The sequence below is a fragment of the Varanus komodoensis genome, unplaced genomic scaffold, assembly GCF_004798865.1.
Source record: "Varanus komodoensis strain SLA01 unplaced genomic scaffold, ASM479886v1 scaffold8, whole genome shotgun sequence".
Classification (NCBI taxonomy): Eukaryota; Metazoa; Chordata; class Lepidosauria; order Squamata; family Varanidae; genus Varanus; species Varanus komodoensis.
Window position 1 is genome coordinate 5,133,772 of NW_025336481.1, and position 22,266 is coordinate 5,156,037.

The window sequence follows — 22,266 nt, forward strand, 5'->3', positions numbered from 1 at the left end:
TTCCAGAAGTCAGCTGGAAATCGAATAGAAGCAATATTGCTCTTTCTTCCAGGGCATCCTCGGTTCTGGATTTGCACTGAAAGTTCAAGAGCAGCACCGGCAGAAGCACTTTGAGAAGAGGAGGAATCCTGCAGCGGGCCTGATTCAGGTAAGCGAGCAGCGTCCCACGTGCTCGCAGCTGTGGGGGCTCCGGCAGGAACAGCGAGCCTTAGGCAACTGCCACAGGGGAGCTTATACTCTGACTCAGTGGGGATGCCCGTAAGCCTCTGAACGCAGAGAATTATGGGCATCCTAGGCAGTGTGGGAGGACAGGTGGAGGTGCGCTACGCCTCTCTTTTTCTCCTACCCTGCAATTCAGCCCGGCAGCCGGTTCTCGATCACCTCATTTTGGATGCCCAGCTTCAGAGCTCAGGGGTTTGTTTGGAAGACTGGATGCTTTCTGTTCTGGAATGATTTTGCTGTTTTTGTTGTTCAGTGATTGCAAGTCAGGAATCCTCTAGTAGTCGGACAAATAGACCAGGCAGACTTTTCACACATCGGCTGCTTTCAGCTGTCCCGCATCCAAACGAGTCACGCCTTGAGAGGTGCCTTCCCAAAACATCCACCTGGCCAGGTTTCTGAGCCCAGTCAGTCCTCTGGCGTAGCAGCTCTGAGGGGATGTTGTGGAGAGCTTGGGGTTTGGGCCTTGCAAAATTCCCATGAGCTCAGAGGTCTCTGATGCAGAAAAGCATTTGTGTGTCTTTATGAAAATTGCGTTGTTTTAATTTTCAGGAGACACATGAGTTGGGTACTGGGTTGGACAACAACTCCCATCAACCCCAGTGGAAGTTGCAGTCCAACACATCTGGACAGCTTCAAGCTGGGGAAGCCTGGCTAAGTTTATGGAGGGCGGATGTGGGAATTGTCTGCTGCACTTGCCTTTGTCCTGATCCTGGGTGATTTTTCTCTCAGTGGGACAAGTACCACTTCAGGCACTTAACGGAGGCTTTCCGGCACTTCTCCCTGGTGAACCAATTCCCAAGACACAGAGCGAGAGTTCATTTATTTTCCCCTAGCAGACAGCAAAAGCCAGCAAATCATTTCCCTTGGCTGTGAGGTCTTCCTGACGGCGTGCAGCACTCCAGGGCTTTGCAAAATGGAAAATCTGCACTCCGGTTCAGCTTTGCACCGACAGCTCCCGTATGCCGTGCCAAGAGAATGCTGAGCCGGCAATCAATTCAAATTATGCCTGTCACAGTTGGAAGGCATCAGTCGATCTGTATTTTTTTCCTAGCTCATGCGAGTGAGAGGCATTGGGGGTTGTCCCATTTTGTCCTCACACCAACCTTGCGAGGTGGGACAGGCTGCAAGATGTTGGAAGGGGGGCAGGGGTACAAGGCCATCTAAATTCAAACATTCCAGCCGTGCCACCATTCCTCTTGGGAAGAGCTCACTCCATTGAAGAAAAAGGTTTGTGCAGGCTAAGTTTGGAATGTTGCATTTAAGTACTGCAAAAGGGGGGTATTAGGCGAGGGTAAAAAGGGTGATCCAGGGAGTGGAAACAAAGCCCTGGGAGGAGAGGATAAAAGAACTGGGTATATTTTGCCAGTAGAAATGAAGACAGGGGATGTGGGATAGCCCTCTACGAGGACTTGAAAGGCTGTGACAAAGAGGAAGGACAAGCCTTCTTCCCAATCATCCCAGAGTGCAGGATGCAGAATAACGGGCTCAGGTTACAGGAAGCTAGACACTGCCTTGTTGTTAGTCGCGAAGTTGTGTCCGACCCATCGCGGCCCCATGGACAACATTCCTCCTGGCCTTCCTGACCTCCACCGTCCCCCGGAGTCCACCCAAGTTCACGCCGACTGCCCCAGTGACCCCATCCAGCCACCTCATCCTCTGCCCTCCCCTTCTTCTTTGGCCATCTATTGTTCCCAGCATTAGGCTCTCCTCCAGGGAGTCCTTCCTTCTCATTCGGTGGCCAAAGTTTTTGAGTTTCATCTTCAGGATCTGGCCTTCTGAAGAGCAGTCAGGGTTGATCTCCTCTAGGACTGACCGGTTTGATCACCTTGCAGTCCAAGGGTCTCACAGGAGTCTCCTCCAGCACCACAATTCAAAGGCCTCAGTCCCTCGGCGCTCAGCCTTCCTTATGGTCCAGCTTTCACAGCCATACATTGCAACTGGGAAAACCATAGCCTTGACTATACGCACTTTTGTTGGCAGGATGATGTCTCTGCTTTTTAGTATGCTGTCTAGATTTGCCATAGCTTTCCTCCCCAGGAGCAAGCGCCTTTTAATTTCTTGGCTGCAGTCCCCGTCTGCGGTGCTCTTGGAGCCCAGGAAAATAAAATCTGTCACTACCTCCATTCTTTGCCATCTATTTGCCAGGAAGTGAGAGGACCGGATGCCATGATCTTAGTTTTCTTAATGTTGAGTTTCAAGCCAACTTTTGCACTCTTCTCCTTCCCCCGCATCAAGAGGCTCTTTAGTTCCTCTTCACTTTCTGCCATGAGAGTGATATCATCTGCATATCTGAGGTTGTTGATGTTTCTCCCAGCAATCTTAATTCCAAATGGTGATTCATCTAGGTCTGCCTTTCTCATGATGTGCTCTGCATATAAGTTAAATAGGCAGGGTGACAGCATACAGCCTTGCCGAACTCCTTTCTCAATTTTGAACCAATCAGTGGTTCCGCGTCCAGTTCTCACTGTTGCTTCTTGACCTACATATAGGTTTCTCAAGAGACAAATAAGATGGTCTGGTACTCCCATCTCTTTAAGAACTTGCCACAATTTGTTGTGATCCACATAAGCAAAGGCTTTAGCATAGTCAATGAAGCAGAAGTAGATGTTTTTCTGGAACTCCCTAGCTTTCTCCATGATCCAGTGTATGTTGGCAATTTGCTCTCTAGTTCCTCTGCCACTTCGAAATCCTGCCTGTACTTCTGGTAGTTCTTGGTCCACATACTGCTGGAGCCTAGCTTGTAGGATTTTGAGCATCACTTTGCTAGCATGTGAAATGAGTGCAGTGGTGCAGTAGTTTGAACATACTTTGGCATTGCCCTTCTTTGGGATCGGAATGTAAACTGACCTTTTCCAATCCTGTGGCCACTGTTGAGTTTTCCAAATTTGCTGTCATATTGAGTGTAGCACTTTTACTGCATCGTCTTTTAGGATTTTGAATAGCTCAGCTGGAATACTGTCACCTCCACTAGCTTTGTTGTTGCTCAGACTTCCTAAGGCCCATTTGACTTCACATTCCAGGATGTCTGGCTCGAGGTCAGTGACCACCCCATCGTGATTATCAGGGACGTTAAGCTCTTTCTTGTGTTAGGTCCCTGCCATTTTGGTCCTTTATCTTGCCCATCTTTGCATGAAATGTTCCCTTCATATCTCCAATTTTCTTAAAGAGATCTCTGGTCCTTCCTATTCTATTGTTTTCTATTTCTTTGCACTGTTCATTTAAGAAGGCATTCTTATCTCTTCTAGCTATTTCCAGGAATTCTGCATTCAATTAGGTTTATTTTTCTCTTTTTCCCTTGCCTTTTGCTTCCCTTCTTTCCTCAGCTATTTGTAAATCTTCCTCAGAGAGTCATTTTGCTTTCTTGCATTTCTTTTTCTTTGGAATGGTTTTAGTTGCTGCCTCTTGTACAGTGTTGCGAACCTCCGTCCATAGTTCTTCAGGCACTCTGTCTATCAGATCTAATTCCTTAAATCTATTTGTCACCTCTACTGTATATTCATCAGGGATATGATTTAGGTCATACCTGAGTGGCCTAGTGCTTTTCCCTACTTTCTTCAATTTCAGCCTAAATTTTGCAACCAGAAGCTCATGATCTGAGCCACAGTCGGCTCCTGGTCTAGTTTTTACTGAGTGTATAGAGCTTCTCCATCTTTGGCTGCAGAGCACATAGTCAATCTGATTTCTGTGTTGATGGTCTGGTGACATCCATGTGTAGAGTCGTCTCTTGGGTTGTTGGAAAAGACTGTTTGCTATGACCATCGTATTCTCTTGACAAAATTCTACCAGCCTGTGCCCTGCTTCATTTTGTACTTCAAGGCCAAACTTGCCTGTTATTCCGGTTATCTTTTGGCTTCCTACTTTAGCATTCCAGTCCCCCATGATGATAAGGACATCATTTTTTGGAGTTAATTCTGGAAGGTGTTGTAGGCCTTCATAGAACCGGTCAAGTTCAGCCTCTTCAGCACCAGTGGTTGGGGCATAGACTTGGACTACTGTGATGTTGAATGGTTTGCCTTGGATTCGAACTGAGATCATTCTGTCATTTTGGAGATTGTATCCCAGTACTGCTTTTCCTACTCTGTTATTGACTATGAAGGCTACTCCATTTCTTCTGAGGGATTCTTGCCCGCAGTAGTATACCTGATGGTCATCTGAATTAAATTCACCCATTCCTGTCCATTTTAGTTCACTGATTCCTAAGATGTCGATGTTCAGTCTTGTCATCTCTTGTTTGACCACATCCAGCTTGCCTTGATTCATAGATCTTACATTGCAGGTTCCTATGGAGTATAGATCTTTGCAGCATCGGACTCTCCTTTCACCACCAGATACATCTGCAACTGAGTGTCCTTTCGGCTCTGACCCAGTCGCTTCATTCTTTCTGGAGCTACTAGTACTAGCCCTCTGTTCTTCCCCAGTAGCATATTGGACACCTTCCGACCTGAGGGGCTCATCTTCCGGCGTCATATCTTTTTGCCTTTTGGTACTGTCCATGGGGTTTTCATGACAAAGATGCTGGAGTGGGTTGCCATTTCCTTCTCCAGTGGATCACTCTCTGCTATGGCCTGTCCGTCTTGGGTGGCCCTGCACGGCATGGCTCATAGCTTCATTGCGCTACACAAGCCCCTTTGCCATGGCAAGGCAGTGCTCCATGAAGGGGAGATGCTGCCTAGATAGCAGGAAAAATTTCCTGAATGCTGGAGCACTGCAACCATGACCTAGGGAGATGGTGGGCGCTCCCGCACTGGGGCCTTCAGGATGTAACTGAACTGCCATCTGAGAGGGATGGTTTAACCAGGAGTCCTGCACTGAGTAGGGATTTGGACCCAACGCTCTCTGGCCCCTTTCAGCTCTACTATTCTATGAATCTATAATTCTGTTGCAAAGCTCAGGGAGCCGAGGTTTAATCTGGATGCCAGGAAGCACTTCCTGATGGTTAGGACCCCAAGGGTGTGGAATGGGCTTCCATGGGAGGTGGTGGAGGCCCCATCAGGGAGGGTGTTCAAGGATAGGCTGGACATGCACATGGTAGGCATGTCATGAGTGGAGCCGGCTGGAGCCAGGAGTCAGACTAGATGGCCCAGGAGGCCCCTTCTGACTCGCTCTGTTTCTGTGTTCCTATGCTGGTTTGCCACAATATGGTTAGCAAGTACTTTGCCTTGTTCAACATTATTTTCCAACATCACATTATTTGCAAAATACAGCGTGCACACTATATTGACTATAACAACAACAATAACAATTTATTTATAGTGCATTCTGTTGCACCCCCCCCCCCCCACACACACACAGATGCACATAAACCTCTGGGATTCACTTGACTTGGGCCACTGGCAGTCTCTGCTCCCACCATGCCTTGTGCCAGGTACCCTCGCTAGAGGGCAGTTTTTAGCCATCTCGATTCAGTGTGTGGAAGGGGAGGGAAGGCTGTGGATTGGAATAGCCATAGGTCTGTGTCCCAAGCCTCTTCCCATTTACCAGCACGTCTCCTCCTCCCCTCTGATGGCCAGTTGCATCCAGTTGCATCCAGCTGTTCTTCCTGCACTGGCCACGGGAGGCTGGGATGGGGACTCAGCTGCCAGAGGCTGCCGATCCTCTGAGCTCAGCTCCAGGGAATCCCTCGATGTCGCGGTAGCCGCAGCAATGAACTTGGTGCTTCAAGCTGCAATCCCATTCTGGATTAGATGGAAAAAGCACTACAGTTCCCAGCATCCCCTAGCCAGCTTTTCTCAGAAGGACTCAGGGCACCCTGCCTCCCTCTTCTGACTGGAACCCAAAGCAGGGGGAATGGGGAACATCGGGCGCCTCCGTTCTGCTCATGAGCACTACGTGGATACATCTGGATACGGAAGCCGGTGTGGGCACTGTGTGGTCTCAGGACTTCTGCTGGCTGCTGCTGGGGCAGGGTGGGCGACCTGCACTGTGACCCCCTCTGCCCCGGGCCATTGCATTTTGGCAGGGTGCTGTTCCAGGACCCCGTGGGGGCTGCACCTTTGCCTCCAGCTGCTCATCCTGGTACTTGAGCATCAGCTAAGAAAAATCGAGCAGGCGAACAAAAACACCGGCTGAGCACCACGCTCCCCCACAGGATGAAAGCAGGCCCTGTCGGCTTGTCCTGAGCTGGTGCCAGTGAGATGAAAGTGAGACGAGGCAGACGGGTTTAATTAGTTGCATGAGCAGGCTTCATCTCCTAATGGCCTGAGCATTCCTGTACCCATGTTGGCTTGTGCAGCCAGGGTTGGAACAGGGATGCAGGGTTTAGTTTTGTTTGCAAGAACAGATGCCTGTGCATTCTTAAAACGTAGCTATCACGCCTTTTTTTTCTACAAGAGGAGTGCCAGAATCTTTGTGGAGAGATTGAGAGGGAGGGAGGGAGGGAGGGGAGGGGAAGAAAGCTGGATGGCTCATAGCTTCTTCCTTCCCCTGCCTGCCACGAAGCTACCGTTGGTGGGACTTCATCACTCTGCATTTCTCCACCTCAGTTCCGTGCTGGTGTGGGTGTGAAGATCCTCAGCGTGATGGTGACATGCCGTGCGGCATGTTGTGGGAGATGTTAAAGAGGGAGAAGGAACGTTTGCCAGAGAATGGGGCTTTGCAGAGCACAAAAGTCTCGGGACGGTAAAACAATGAAAAACACAGCTTCATAAATCCTCAGATAAAACCCAATTAAAACAACAACTAAGGCTTAAAATCTTGGGAAAATAAAATGGTTTTGGCCTGGCGCTGAAAGGAATAAAGTGTCAGAGCCAGGCACACCTCTCTGGGAAGCATGTTCCACAGCTGGGGTGCCGGCACAGAGAAGGCCCTTCTCCAGGTAGCCATTCTTCTGATCTCCTTCAAGGAGATGTTTTGTGATGTTTTGTTCCTGCCTGAAATGAAGGTATGCTTTCAGCTCAGCAGCCTGGTCCTGCCAAAGCGTATTAGTCTGACCACTTGTGTTAATAATGGTACACAGTTTATCAAATGTAATGATTACCTCTGGATGCAGAATATAAGCAAGCTGAAAGAAAGCTTGTTACTCCCCTTCTCTGTGCTCATGTTGGTTTTCCGAATAGGCCCTGAATGTTCCATGGGCCTTCAAAGTTTCCTGCATGAATGATGCACCAGTTGTTCTCAGGCAGAAAATGTTTGGACAATAGGCTAAACATGAGCCAACAATGCGATGCAGCCGCCAAAAGGGCAAATGCTATTTTTGAATGCATCAACAGAAGTATCACTTCCAAATCATGAGAAGTAGTAGTTCCTTTATACTCCTCACTAGTCAGACCTCACCTGGAATACTGTGTCCATTTCTGGGAACCAAGATCTAAGAAGGATGCAGATAAGTTAGGAAGGGTCCAGAGGAGTGCAACAGAAATGATCCAGGATTTGAAAACACTGCCCTAGGAAGAGAGGCTGAGAGAACGGGGCATGTTCAGCCTTGAGAAGAGAAGACTGAGGGGGACATGGTATTCCTCTAGAAGTACCTCAAAGGCTGTCACAGAGAGGAAGGTCACAATCTCTTCTTCCTGATGCCAGAGTGTAGGATGCGGAATAATCAATTCAAGTTGCAACAACCCAGATTCAGGCTGGACATCAGGAAAAGCTTCCTCACTGTCAGAGCAATACAACAGTGGGACCAGCTGCCTGGAGAGGAGGTGGGCTCTCCCACACTGGAGACATTCAAAAGGAACTGGACAGCCCTCCAAGTAGGTTGGTGCGACTTGGTGTCCTGCAACAGCAGGGGGTTGGACTTGGCCTCCTTGGCCCCTTCCAACTCTGCTGTTCTGTGAAAAGCATTTTGCTACAGCTTCTATAAAGTTCCTTTCTCCCCCTGTTGCAGAGTCTGCAGTTTGGACACAGGCTGCCACCCTCCCTTCTTGGAAAAAGGGGCAAGGAGGTGAAGCTGCTTCTGCAAGGCAAACAGTTGTTCTCACAGCAAAAGCAGTCTTGTTTACAGAATTACTGGGGAAGGCAGTTGCCTTTGGTGCTCTTCCTAACCACCTGAAGGTCCGAGGGCCTTCGCATGGCTTCAAGAAACCATCCTGGCTTTTGGACTTGGGGGAAATTCACTACACTATGCATTGAACCTTAATGGTTTCCTTGCCATCCTTCTGGTACAGCCCGTCCAATACAACATAGGAAGCTGCCTTGAGCCAAAAATTTAGAATAGCACAGCATAGCACAGAAGAGCTGTAGAGTTGGGAAGGGCCTATAAGGTCCAAAACCCTGCTTCTCTTTCCACACGTGGTCACCCATCCAGCTTTGGGCCTGAGCCTTTCCAGCTTAGCAAAGGTGACTTGACATGCTACCTTGATGTTTAGCTATGTTTATATTGCCCGGCACTGGCCATCCTGGGTCTTTTCCAGCCCTGCCTGGACATGGCAGGGTTTGAACCTGGAACCTTTGCATGCAAAATATGCTCCATGCATGGAGCTGTGTGCAGGAAAGCCGCATCACACGTTACGTTAGGAAATCAGCTTAGGAATTGCTTTCTTCTTCTTCAGAGCTGTGCTCCGCTTCATGCAAAGCCATCCTTAATTTCAGGCTTGGGAAGCTGAGATTCAAGATAAGCAATGCTTTAGGTAATTCTTCCTGCTTTCGCCTCACATTGCCTCTTTGTGCATATGAGAAACCTCAATTTCGAGAATTCCAGGGGTGCTGGAATGTGCTACTCGGAAAAAATTCCACCCCACTCTCATTCTTTCCCCACAGGCTGCGTGGAGGTTCTACGCCACCAACCTCACGCGGACGGACCTGCACTCCACCTGGAATTACTATGAGCGAACGGTCACTGTCCCCATGTACAGGTACATGTTTCCTTATCCCTCTTCTGTGAATCCCTTTTTCCATCCAACGTGCATATTTTGGTTGAGTTAATGCCAACTCATCACTTTCATCTTCTCAAAAATCTCCCCAGGAGCTTCTGTTCTTGTTTTTTGTAAGTTTAAATTTCTTTTCAATTGCTTTAGATTAATTTCTTCATTGCGTCATTGTCCATTGCATTAATTTTTTTTCTTTCCTTGTTATGTGTGCGTTTGTGTGTTTGTCCTGTGTTGGTTTTCATCTTTCTTTTTCTGCACCTGTTATCAGTGGTGTTGTTTTGTGACAGCTGCCACCGCAATGCCTGAAGACCTCCCGAGGGGCTCTCCCGAAAACGTAGGTAACGCAACCACCATTTTTTTTCTCGCCTCCCCAATAACTTTTAGCATTTGGAACTGCTCTGTTTTGTCAGTGTGGGGGGTATTTGTCATCTGCCTTTCCATAAATCCTGGCTTCTTCCAAGACCTGCTAAGCGTAGACTTGAGCAACTGCAATTTATTTGATTTCCAAGGCGCAAAAGTGAGAGAACAAAAAAATTGGGGGTCCCCAGGCAGTTGAATCGGGGTTCTGTTTGTTACAGACTTGTAGCAAGAAAGCCGAGCACGGCGTGGGGGACGTGAGTTGGTCGATTTAATGGTGTGCAGCAAATTCTCTGATGATACAAATGTGCGTCATTCGAGGTGGTGCTAGAAATGCTGGATGTCTGTAACTTCTTTTTTTCTGTGGCAAAGATCTGCTACATGTGGCACTCCTGGTTTATCTGCAGATGCAATGGGATGCATAACCCATTTATGGCCTGATGTGTGGCAGGCTGTTTTGGAAACAGAAACAGGGCGAGGCAGAAGGGGCCTCCCTGGCCATCTGGTCTGACCCCCGGCTCCAGCCGGCTCCGCTCACGACATGCCCACCATGTGCATGTCCTGTCTGTCTTTGAACACCCTCACCGATGGGGCCCCAACCACCTCCCGTGGAAGCCCATTCCATACCCTCGGGGTCCTGACTGTCAGGAAGTGCTTCCTGGCATCTAAATGGAACCTTGGCTCCCTGAGCTTTGCCCCGTTGGAGCGCATCCTGCCTTCCTCTGCAGGGGAGAACAGGTCTCAACCCACCTCCGTGTGACACCCCCTCACGTACCTGTGTGTCGCCAACAGGTCCCCTCTGAGTCTCCTCCTCTCCAGGCTGAAGAAACCCAGTTCCCTCAGTCTCCGACCACACGATAATGATACTCAGCTCCTAATTAGGTGCAACAGTACCAAAAATAGACTCGTGGGGCATGGCACTTTTAATTGCAGCAGGAGATAAATGTTTCTGTCTTCAGGGGTAGAGGCCAGGAGCTGACAGTATTCAGCTTCTGGCCTGCGTACTTGGTTCTGATAATTTTGCATGCAGAATAGGAGAACAAAGAAGCGTGAGAGATTCTCAGAAACATTGCCTGCAAACACAGAACCTTGGTACAACCTTGGTGCACTTTTACGAGTGTTTCACGAGTGTTTGCAGTGAGGGCTTGTTCTTCTGCTTGCCCAACTATGTACATGCACAGACTCACAACACACAAAGGCACACCTTGTGCTTATAGAGGAGAACTGTTTGCAAGCTTTTCTGCATAAGCCTGTTAATCTACTGCATCACTTTTTGGTTTAATCAGCTCAGAAATGTTTTTCCTTTTCTGCTTTTCCTCTACATGGCATGTAGGTGGCGATATGGCATAGTGGAAGAATGCAATCGCACATGTGTAGAAATGCATTTTGTTTCATTTCAACAAATAATATTGCATTTCTCATGCTCATGCCTCCACCTCCCTGAGAGTCTTAAAAAACAGAAGGGAAGCATCACTGTCCAAAGAACTTGTGAATGATGGATGTGCGATAAAAATCATGTGTAGAAGAGCTCAGCAAATGTCCAAATGTCTCCTAATTAATGGTGCCCAGAATTCAGATATGCAGGAATCTGCTTTGTGTTTGTTAGAAGTCCAAGGTCCATCAGCTGGAAACAGGTGCACAATATTGGGTCAGGGGTGCAGACATACACTGGCTGGGTTCAAATGTCAGGACAATTAACCTTGCATGTTTTCCAAGGTCCAGAGGTTTTTGTGGGGATGTGCCTGAGAGAGGATCAAGTGGTTTCTACGCCAGTGTGGTTTCCACCCTCCTCTCTCAGGCTTTCCACTGTCGGCACATATCCCCTCAGCCACGTTGCCTGAAATTCGATCCCACACTGCACCTGCAGCGACTGGTCTTTCCAGGGGACTCTGTGGTGGTTGCCATGGTGGAAACCATGATGCTGGGTTCGGATGTCTGGAGAAACCATGGTCAAGCATGGAAACCATGATGAAGCGTGGAGCAGTTTTAAATATACCATGCTGATGGTATGTTTAAAATGCTGACACAACACGACTTACCATCCAGTGCAAGCACTGTGGCTTATCATGTCATGTGAACCCACCCCCTGAGAATTAAGCAGTACAGCTGCTTCACAGAACATGCTCAGCCTGGGAATTTGTTTCCGGTGCCAGAACTCTTCTCGTAGACCCGTCACCCGAAACTCTGCTCCTCTTCCCCAGGTATCTCCATCTTAGCCCCCTGATTGACACAACCACTCTGTGCTTGTTTTCCTGAGAGTAACCACCCCAGAACACAGGAGGAATTAATTCTGTCAAACAAGTGTGGGATTGCCAAGGGGGTAGTTAAGTGCAGCAAGTTTTTTACTGCTCAGTTCTATGCATGCCTACTTGGAAATAATTTCACTGAATTAATGAGCTTCCTCCCATTGTTACTGTTTCAGGTTCTGTCCACTCCCTGCCCTAACTGACCGAGGGCTTATTCTTTTTTATTTTAATCAGTATAATTAGAGCTCTTTCACACCATAAAGTAAAAAAAGATGAAGCATTGTCTGACCCCCACCCCTTCCCATTTATCCTCAAGTGGCTGAATTCCAGGACCAAAAAGCCACGAGAAAGAAATTGAATTTTGTGAGGTTGAATGGAAGCGGTGTTGCTGTCAGCCAGAGTGAGTGATGTCTGCTAGGGATCAAAATGCATCCTGTCGGATTCCTGACGCAAGCCCTATCTGAGCTGACAGTCTGGACCGTGGTTTCTGGGCACTCAGAGATGCCCACTGAAATGTGGTTTACATAGAGGGGTTGTTTACATAACAGTAATTTCGAGAGAACACCGCTGTTTTGCATGTAGCCAGGGGTACTCCAAACCCTAAAATATCTAAAATGGGGGGGGGGGGGACTGTGCAAAAGCTAAAAAAAGCTCCAAATGACTGAGGGCTGGAGGAAAGCAAGCTGGTTCTGGGGAAAAGAATCGGATGCTAAGGCAGAAATTCTCCATCACTAGCATGATCTAGGGCAGCCTTCCCCAGCCTGGTGCCCTTGATATGTCTTGGACAGCAACTCCCAGCATTCCCGGACATTTTCAGTGCTGGCTGGGGCTGATGGGAATTGAAGTCCAAAGCATCTGGAGGTGGGCAGTGTCCATGGACCATCCAACTCAGACCCTCCTTTTTCACAGGAGACTGAGAATCCAGACTAGCCCACATCTGGCTTTGTTTGTTCAGAGGTTTTCCTCCCAGGGAAGGGAAGGAAGAAAAAAAAAAATAACCACCTCTGACAGTTCTGTTCCGTGATACCAACATTTTAAAATATCACCTTTTCTGGTTACACCATCCTTTATTTCATAGGTCATAAAAATGTATTGCAAATGACTCTCAGCAGCCGCTGCACTGAAACCTGGTGAATCCAGGTGGTGGAGGTGGCGCCAGTGGGGAGGGACACACACCTGGCTGATTTTCAGAGAAGGGGTGAAGTGGGTGATTCTGAGGGCAGGGAAGCTGGCAGTCGCTGCTCTCGGAGCAGCTTCCTGTTCTCCTCCCAGTCTTTCACTAGCAGAAAGCTGCATCAGTATAATCATCTCACCAGGATGGAGCTGTGTCCCACTCACTCATTTATATAAACAGCTCTTCCTCTTTGTTCCCCATTGAAAGTGTCCAAGGTGGCTCTACTTCAGGCTATTTGAGGGAGCACCTCCTTCCATGCATACCTGCCTGCCCCCTAAGATCTGGGCTGCAGGTCTTTCTTCAGGAGCCCTCCTTGAAAGAGAGCACAGGAATGCCTAGCTGGAGAAGGGCCTTCTCTGTGGTGGCGCCCCGACTATGGAACATGCTTCCCAAAGAAGTGTGCCTCACACCGACACTTTATTCCTTTCTGCGCCAGGCCAACCCCTTTTTATTTTCCCACCATGTGAAGTCTTAATTGTTGTTTTAAATGGGTTTTCTCTGAGAATTTATGATGCTGTGCTTTTCGTTGTTTTACCATCCTGAGACTTTTGTGATAGGACAGTATAAAAAAGCTGTACATAAATAACCAACCAACCAGCCTGTGCTCTGCAGAGCCCCATTCTCCTCCCACCCTAGTATGGGGCTTGCACACCGTGAGAATGTAACATTCAGCTGCTCTTATGTGATTCCTGGACCTATTCTGAGCATCATGTAAAAAAATATAAAGTCCGAAGCCCAATGAAAGCCTGAAACCTCATAAGGTGGACCTCAGGATAAACTCTGGAACAGCTAAGGAATCCCTTGGCTACCCCCTTGTAGCTCTGCTTTCCAGGGAAAAAGCCTTTCCCATTGTAACTGCCCTGCCCCATAGGATGCCTTTGTGTCTGCGCAAGTTTAGGATTAGGCCTTAAATCAGTCTTCTCTCCTTCACTGAATTTGAGTGAATGTCACCTGTTGATGGACTTCACTATTTTTAAATTCTGCATTTCAGATATTTTTATACCCAGTACTTTGAATCATGTATTTGATTGCTATAGAATATTTATTTACTTATAAAAGAATATTTGATCTTCTTAGTCATCTGTTGCTCTCATCATTGTGCTGCAAATAAAATATGTATTTAAAACAAATAGAATATAAATAACACATACACTTGTACCTGCCTTCTAATAAAACCCTAATACCTTTGGGCATTATTTCAGGAGTACCAGGGAAGACAAGTTCAGCATAGAAGACAGATTCAAATTAGTAAGCAAAAGCAGGGCAGTGAATAAGAGATATTGATTATTGATTACTGAACTCTGAAACAGCATAAAAAACAAAGCCCTTTATTTTTCGGTGTCCCAGTTTAGATGGAATGGTGTCCATTGATTGTAATACAGTACTTTGGGCCTGAATGGTCGTTACAAGTGCCAGTTCCGGGCTAGCAGAATATGTTTGTACGGCTCACTCAGAGGGAGATCTTTGGGAATCCCCATTGTGAGGCCTGGCGAAGGAAGCACCTGGAAGACAGAATCCTTTCTGGAAGTCTCCCTCGTGGAAAAGCAGGCCGCCTCATTTCGCTGCAGGCAGATGACACAATATGGCAATCCTGCGTGTAGGGAAGGGGGTGGGGTGGCTGGAGTATTTCCCTGGATGCTAAATCCAGCAGGCAACGTCAGTTTCCATATCCGTGCTTTCCACGAAGTGCAGCGCTTCCCTAGGCCTGCCATGTGCCGACTCGCTTTCATGCTTAATTTGTTCATATGGAGCTGCAGGAGGCGCTCAGTGACAATAACGGGAACCAACCAAGCGAAGGCTTTGCTTGCTCGCAGGTTACACGAAGGGTCTAATACCTGAGTTGGTTTTTCCAGGAGAGGTCACGTTCATACATACTTCCTGCAATAGCAGCGTCTTAATTTGGTTGCCTGAGGAATCTGTTCTTTGTGCATTCAGATACAAACTGACTTGATGCACATTTCTTGGATCAATGCCAAGAGTTACTAACCCTAATCATTAGGGGACTGGGTTTTCATCCCATCCAGAGTTCTCCCAGCAGGGTAGCTGCGGCAAGCAGTTTCTGTGATGGATATTGCCCTGTGTCCAGTTCTTTCCAGTTTGATTTCTATGTTAGGGGGATAAAAAACCCAGGCAAACAACTGAATGTGCAAATGCTCGAGTCTCTCTGAAGATAAAATAAATGTACACAAGCAGGCATTGAAGGACGCAGAAAGAAAACTGAGGAGTATATCACTGTGAATATCAAAGCCAATGAGAACTATATTTTAAAATATATCAGAAGTATGAAATTAGGTAGAGAGACAGATGGTCTATTGGATGATAATGGAGTTAAAGTTGCGCTGGAGGAGTGTAATGGGATTGCAGAGAAAGTAAATGATTTTTTTAAAATCTTGGCAGAGAATTACAGGACAGATACCTGGGCCTGAACTGATGTTTTCAGGAAGGACGTATGAGGAACGGAGACAAATAGCAATGCCAGAGATGAAGTTCCTGGCCGTATTGGCAAATTGAAAGTAAACAAATAGCGAGTCCTGCCTCACTAACTTTCTAGAATTCTTTGAGAGTCACCTTATTCATTAATGATCTGGCATTAGAAGTGAGCAGTAAAGTGGCCAACTTTGCTGATAATACCAAATTATGTTGGGTGGTTAAAACAAAAGGTATTGTGAGAAGCTCCAAAATTGGCAAATACAACTGAATGCAAATATAAAGTGATGCGTGTTGGGACAAAAACTCCCTGCTGCTGTGGTCTGAGCTAATAGTGGCTGACCAAGAAAGAGATCTTGGGGTCGTAGTGGACAGCTTGGTGAAAATGCAGACTCAGTACATGCTGCTTCTGGGCTGCACTGAAGAGTAGGAAGATCAATCTGCACATGATAGACTACAGCAAAGCCTTTGACTGTGCAGCCCATGAGAACTAAAGTATCTAATTGGTTCTAAAAGAAGTGGGTATGCCTCAGCATCGAATTGTTCTGATGTGTCATCGGTACTGTGGATAAGAAGCTGCTGTTGAGACAGAGGATGGAGAAACTGAATGGTTTCCTATAGACAAAGGTGTATTGTATCTCCCCATATATTCAATCTGTATGCGTAACATATAAGGAAAGCTGGATTAGGAGCAGAGGAAGAAGGAGCGAAAATTAGCAGGGAACACAATACTTTAAGAAATGCCCGTGGCAGAAAGCAGCGATCTTAAAATGGTTCTTGATGAAATTGCAAGGAGATCATGCAAAAGCAGGACTGCAGGTTAACATTAAGAAAACAAAAATCATGATTAGGGAAGGAATTGCACAACATCAAGTTTGACAATAAAGTGAAATTGTGGACTGCATTTCTTTGCTCAGTTATCAATTCAGGAGGAGACAGCAGCCAAGAAATTTAAAGAAGACTGAGACTCGGAAGGGCAGCAGCGAAGGGACTAGAAAAGGTTCTCCAGTGTAAAGGTGTTTCACTCGAGACCAAGGCCAAGATCATCCGCATTCTTGTATTCCCGATCACTGTGCCTGGGTGTGAAAGCTGGCAGGGAAGGAAATCGATGCTTTTGAAATATGGTGCTGGAGGAGAGCTTTGTGAAAAGCTCACTGGCAGGAAGATGAACAAGTGGCTCCCAGATCAAGTCAAGCCAAAGCTTTCCCTGGAAGTAGAAATGAAAAAAGAAGCTGCTGCACTCTGTACATCATGGGAAAGCAAGACTCACTGGAGAAGACAATTGCATTAGGAAAAGTCGAAGGCAAGGAAGGAGAGGAAGTGCAAATGCAAAATAGGTTCCATAAAGACGTCCCAGGCTTGACCTTCTAAGAGTTAAGTAGGACTGTGAAGGACAAAACAGTTTGGAGGGCTTCATTCATAGGGCTGCTGTAAGTAGGAGATGACTTGATGGCACATAACCACACCGTGCATCTGCTTTAAAGAAGTTATGCGTAAGGAATTGAAGCAAAGGGATTGAAGAAGAAGCTGCCGACCTTGCTGTTTCCTTGTACAAATCTATGCTGAAACTAGGGATGTGTAAGGAACCCGTTTGAGGGTGGGAATCCATTGGATTCTCTGGGCTCGGCAAACCATTTTGCAACAGCTCTGAGTCCAAGTTCCCGGCAAAAATCGTGGGGTGTTTGTGTGGTGCTCTCCAGGAATCGTGTCCCATGCGTTGCACAAGCAGGAATCCTCTTCCGCACCTGGCACTGCTGCTGCCGGCTCCACCAGGCAGGGAAGGAGGTTGGCCACCTGGAACGGCTTCTGCTGTGACCACTCACCTGGCGCCTCTGCCAGCTGCCCCAGGTGGGGCAGGAGGTTGAGCACTGGGAATGGCGCCTGGCACAACGATTCCTCTCCTGCACCGGCACTGGAAGCCCCGTGTGGGGAAGAAGGGTGCCTGGCGCGATTGCTCGCATTCCTCTCTTCTGCATCCTTCACCTGCTCTTTCAGTGGCTGCACCTGGCAGGGAAGTTTCATGGTTGTACAAATAGGAGGCTCAGCTACTTGGAGGTTTTCATTCTGGAGAAACAGCCCATGCAAAAATGACGTCCAGTTTGAAAATAGCCCGCGCTTCGATAAAAATCCAGGTGTGCAATTCATGCCATCCTCCCCTTTCTGCAGCAACTTGATCTCCATCCGACGCTGAGGGCGCAGACAGTGGAGGTTTAACCTTCCTCTTTGTAATTAGGATTAATAACATTTGCCTTCCGAACGGAGAGGATTAATTAATGTCTGGCAGCCACCAGAGAGCCTCTGATTACAGGCAGTGTGTTTCATTGAGCTGCTCTGGTTACGTTCTGCGGAGTGTTAGATTAGGCTGCTGTGAAGGCATCGCTGCGTGTCTGTAACCCAGTTAGGAGCAGTCGGAGTTGTACGGTTGTTGCTCGGTACCATGGAGTTATCTCCGACTTGCGGTGACCCTGTGACGGAGTGATCACCAAAATGCCCCGCACTTGCTCAGCTCTTGCAAACTCACAGCTGGGGCTTCCTTTATGGAATCTGCTTCATCTTTGGCCTTATTGGATACCCCAGCTAAAATAGCAAGTTTTATCTGCTTACATCTATCCTTTCTATATGTCCTGCCCTTCATTCTCCTCTCTGCTTCCTGTGCATTGTTACTATTATTAGAATCATGGTGTAGCGATTAGAAGGCTAGAGGGGGATGCAGGAGCTCCTGGATCCCTGCTCAGCCTTGAAGTTCACTGGGGGACTTTGGGCCAGTCATTCAGCCTAGCCTACCTCGCAAGGTTGTTGTGAGGTTAAACAGAGAGGAGGATGAGAACCATGTAAGATGCCGTGGGCATCTTGTAAAAGAGAAAAATGGTGAGCTATAAATGCAGTGAAGAAATGTTCCAAGTGGGACCTGCAAGCTGAGGTTGCATGGTGAGCTGCTGTTATTTGGGATTTCGGCCAAAAGTTCTACCGTCTTTCCCATTTTCCTCTTGCAGGCAGGCAACACTTCCTGGCCACTGAGCATGTTCACTTCCTATCGGGCTGTTTTGGTGGGCCCTGCCAGGTGTCTCCCAGCTGCAGAGACCAACAGCTGGGCTCCATTTTGGCCGCTTAAGACGTATCAGCTGAAACCTTGCCCCTTTCATTTACGTTCAGCTTTTGACTCATCTTTAACTCCTCAGAACAGCATATATAGCCTCCCCCCCATGAATAGCAGCAGCAACCCCCCTCCCAACAAACTAAACCAAAAGCCCCTCCCAAAGCATCCCCAAATCTTAGCAGATTTCCTTGTCTGGGTTGTAGCACTTCGTATTGTAGGGGAAGACCTGCGTGTCACAGACATGAACCGTCCTTGACACAAAATGTAATTCCTTTCACATAGAAAACTAGGCATGTCAGGTTTCAGTCCAGCCTTCTTCCTGACATTCTACTTTTCTGTGTACAGGGATTCCTTTTGCTTGAAGAAGCATTTTGACCATGTGAGCCCCCCCGCCCCCCGCACTCCGACCTGGTACAATCCAGGAGCAAGTCCATCTCTTTAGTGAGTACCAGCAAAGAACATGTAGCCCAGTGGCTTTCATTCTTTTTAATGGCTGGACCATCAGTGGTAAGGAGCACATGGGCTTCAAAAGCTGGTACAGCTATGCGTAAAATCAAAGCAGCTAGGCTAGCAATGGATATCAAAAGTTCACTTTCTTATGAATATGCATTTGATGCAATATGGCAAATTAAAGTGGGTCAAATCAGGCTGGTAAGAATTAGGACTGAAAGCATAAGCACGTGAATTTTATTTATTTATTTATTTAGGAGACTTCTATGCCGCCCCATTCGCCGAAGCCTCGGGGTGGCTCACAACCATAAATAAACTTCAATAGAATAATATAAATTACAATATAAAAAAACAATATAAATGTTTTAAGATGGTGCACGGTTGACTTAAATCTCGCTGTAGCGTATGAAATGGACAGGAATTCTTTTAAAAGCCATATCGCAAAGATCTGATGTCAGTTCAAAAGTGCTTTTCTTTAAGCCACAGCTGTGACTATATGCACCCTTTATAAGTGAGTGACCTAGTTTAGTTAGCTCCTGGTTAATTTATTGAAATTGGCCTTTGAGTTTGTACAAGTTGGGTTTTAAGTTGCAGCTAATTGCTAGGCTTTGGTCCCTGCCATCTTTTCTACCAGGTAGAAAACTGGGATTAGAATTCTTGTGAGCAGGTGATTGGGGAGCTCCTGATATGCTCAGGAGCCTGTTTGTCTTGATATGGGGATATGGCACCACCTCCCCAATCCCAAAGATCCTTATAACTTACAGTGGGACATGGGAAGAAATCCGGCACTGAACCATCCCTGGGCAGGCAAGAGCAGTGGTGTCCCATTTCAAATTGCAGTATTTAGCATTTGATGCAGCAAGCGGAACCAGTCCGCTCCCTAAATTTAGAAGCTCTGCATCCAGACCAGTAAGAGCCTTCGAGTAGTCAGAGGCTCCGTGGACCCGTTCCATGCTGTTCAGAATGAGCAGTGGCTGCTCTGGGGTGCACCAAGTTGGTATCTTGCCTATGTGCCAGAATACCCTGCAAGCTGTGGGAGAGGAGGTGGGAAGGGGAGATGCTGAAACTCCTTGCAGGGAGTCAGGATGGTGCAAGATGGTGGAGGAGATGGGGGACTCCAAGGCCAGGGCTGGAAGCTCGACGGCCAAGGAGTGGTCGCAGCCGTTGACCTGTGCCTTGAGACTGGACCTAAAATGGGGCTGGGGGAGCCTTCATGTATGGGAGGGTGGGGAGCTCAAAGCAAATCCTGCCTTTCTGAAATTTCTGTTTATTAGGAATCTATTTCCCAGATTTCTGGGGTTCTGTGGCTAGATGTAAATCCAGCCTGGATGAACACGGCTGCATATATATTTTAATATATTTTTGTAGGGTGCAAGACACAGTTGAGGGGCAGGTTCAGCTCTGCCCTACTCATGCTGTGTTTTAAAGCTCCCCATTATAGGATTTGAGCACAGGTATCGAGTCTGTTTGGGTCTTCAGGGAACACGTGCCCAAGAAAGTAGCTGAAGCAGAACATCATCACACAGTGTGAGCGTGGAAGGCGCTGCTGAGAGTTGTGATTCACATGTTTACACCCGGATGATTCACTTCATTTTTCTGGTGGGTGTTTATTCAGGATCCTCAAGGATCCATCATAAAGCTGCATGAAGCACCAGGCAAGTGTCTGGTAGGATCCGTTCCACATTCCAATATTCCTGTGACCAGTACGTACTGAGGGGGGTACTTGCCATATTCTCCCTGTCCAAATGTTCCAGAAATCTGGGCTTGTTTCTGGATTGGCACTCGTGCCTTTAACCACCTGCCCTTCTCTCCTGTGTGCCAGGATGATGGACTCATGCAATCCTCTCATGATTCATTTTTGCACAAGGTTAATTAATTTGCATAAGTGATGGCGCACGCCATTAACTTGGGAGGCTGGACGGTGGGGATAGACACCGTTGGCACACATGCCAGCTCCAAAATAAAATTTTAGAAGTGCTCTGAATTAAAAGGGAAGGAAGATGGTGTGGCTCATAATGAATTCATGGAAGAATGGGGGTATATGCTTACCCCGTCTGGGAATTGGCCAAAGGAGCATAGTCTATGTAGTGTAATAAAAAGCACTTTAAAAGGAGAAGTGTAGGCAGGAGAACTATTCTGCTGTACCTGCTTGCCTGCCTGCCTGCATTTTGCTCTAAAGCAGTACTGCTTAGTGGTGTGTACATTTCGGTTTTAATGCCTACTCTATTTTCTGTGATGAGTGCAGGTCATGAATTGACCCAGCAATATGACTGAAGAGTCACAGGGCTATTCCAGATTTTGGAGGAAAAATTACTACTCGGTTGAAACAGGAAAAAAGCCTACGGCTCCCAGAATTCCCTGCAGGCCATCGTGGGAGCTGTAAGCCTTTTTCTGTTTTAACTTGAATTGGATTGCAGCCTTAAATATTTTTTTTAATATTAGGTTCTGCGTTTCTAGCAAAGCTAGGCCTCTAAATTGGATCAGCAACTCCTTGCATAATCCTTTTCAGAGTTTACGTGTTCAATTGAATATACTTAGCTTATATGCTAATTTTCTTTGTTCTGTTTCTTTTCCTCTCACCTTCCTTTTGATTTTTGGTTTTTTGCCCTTCCCTTTAATTTCTCCCCTTTCTCTTGTCCCATATTTCCTCTTTCTTTGTGAAAATACTTGAAACCCAAAGCTCGCAAACGCAAACGTATGGGGCTTCCAGGTATGAAGTGCATGTACATTGAAGTGTGTGTCGTGTTGTTCTTTGTATTTGTTTGGGAATGAAACCTGCTAAGTGTTCTTTTTGGGGAAGGGAAAACACAACGCAGGGGGCCCCTTCCATAGAACAGTAGCAATAGCTAGGCATACAAACCAGGTACTCGTGTAACTTCATCCGCTGCAAACCTGCTTTGCATCGCACAAGGGTGACGAAGAAGTTAAGAAATGGTTCTTTCAAACTGAGAAGAAACCCGGTGAGTTCTGGTGACTCCACTAGGGATTTCAAGCACCTTGAAATCATCCGGCTACCAATAGCGACTGGCTTTCCCGAAACTCTAGAAGGGGACTGGATCTTTGCCTTCATTTTGGCCTGTGGTTTCCTTCCCATGCCACACTGGAATAAGCAAAGCCAGCCTTAAAACTGGACGCATTCCCATTCAGTGTGTTTTATTTTGGTGTGGATTGATGGCTTTTGTACAGCATCCCTGCTGGGTCCTCCTCTCTTCTCTGCATTTCCCTGCTTACTAACTCTCCTCCTCTCCATCACTATCCCCGTCTCTTCTCTTTCTTTCTTCTGTATAGCCACGGAAATAAGAAACTGCCCTGCCACTGGTTGATCTGACCCTCATTTCACTGGGCAGAAGAAGTTTATGGGTGGGATTGAATCTGGGATGTTCTGCATGGAAAACCTGCATCTTTCACTGAGCAGCGTTGCCTCCCTTAGGGTGCAGTCTTGTGCCTGTTCAGACAGAAAAATGTCCTCCAACTCCCAGCATGCCCCAG

At 47.2% G+C, this 22,266-nt stretch overlaps 1 protein-coding gene across 1 annotated transcript in view; it reads left to right on the forward strand.

Moving 5' to 3' along the window:
- Nucleotides 1-22,266, forward strand: part of KCNQ2 (potassium voltage-gated channel subfamily Q member 2) — a gene marked incomplete at its 5' end in the record, with an annotated part of 63,357 nt that overhangs the window by 13,077 nt on the left and 28,014 nt on the right. Inside the window, 2 exons of the mRNA XM_044455151.1 lie at nt 53-148; nt 8,917-9,011. Coding sequence (XP_044311086.1) covers nt 53-148; nt 8,917-9,011 — 191 coding nt within the window. The remainder of the gene's footprint in view (nt 1-52; nt 149-8,916; nt 9,012-22,266) is intronic.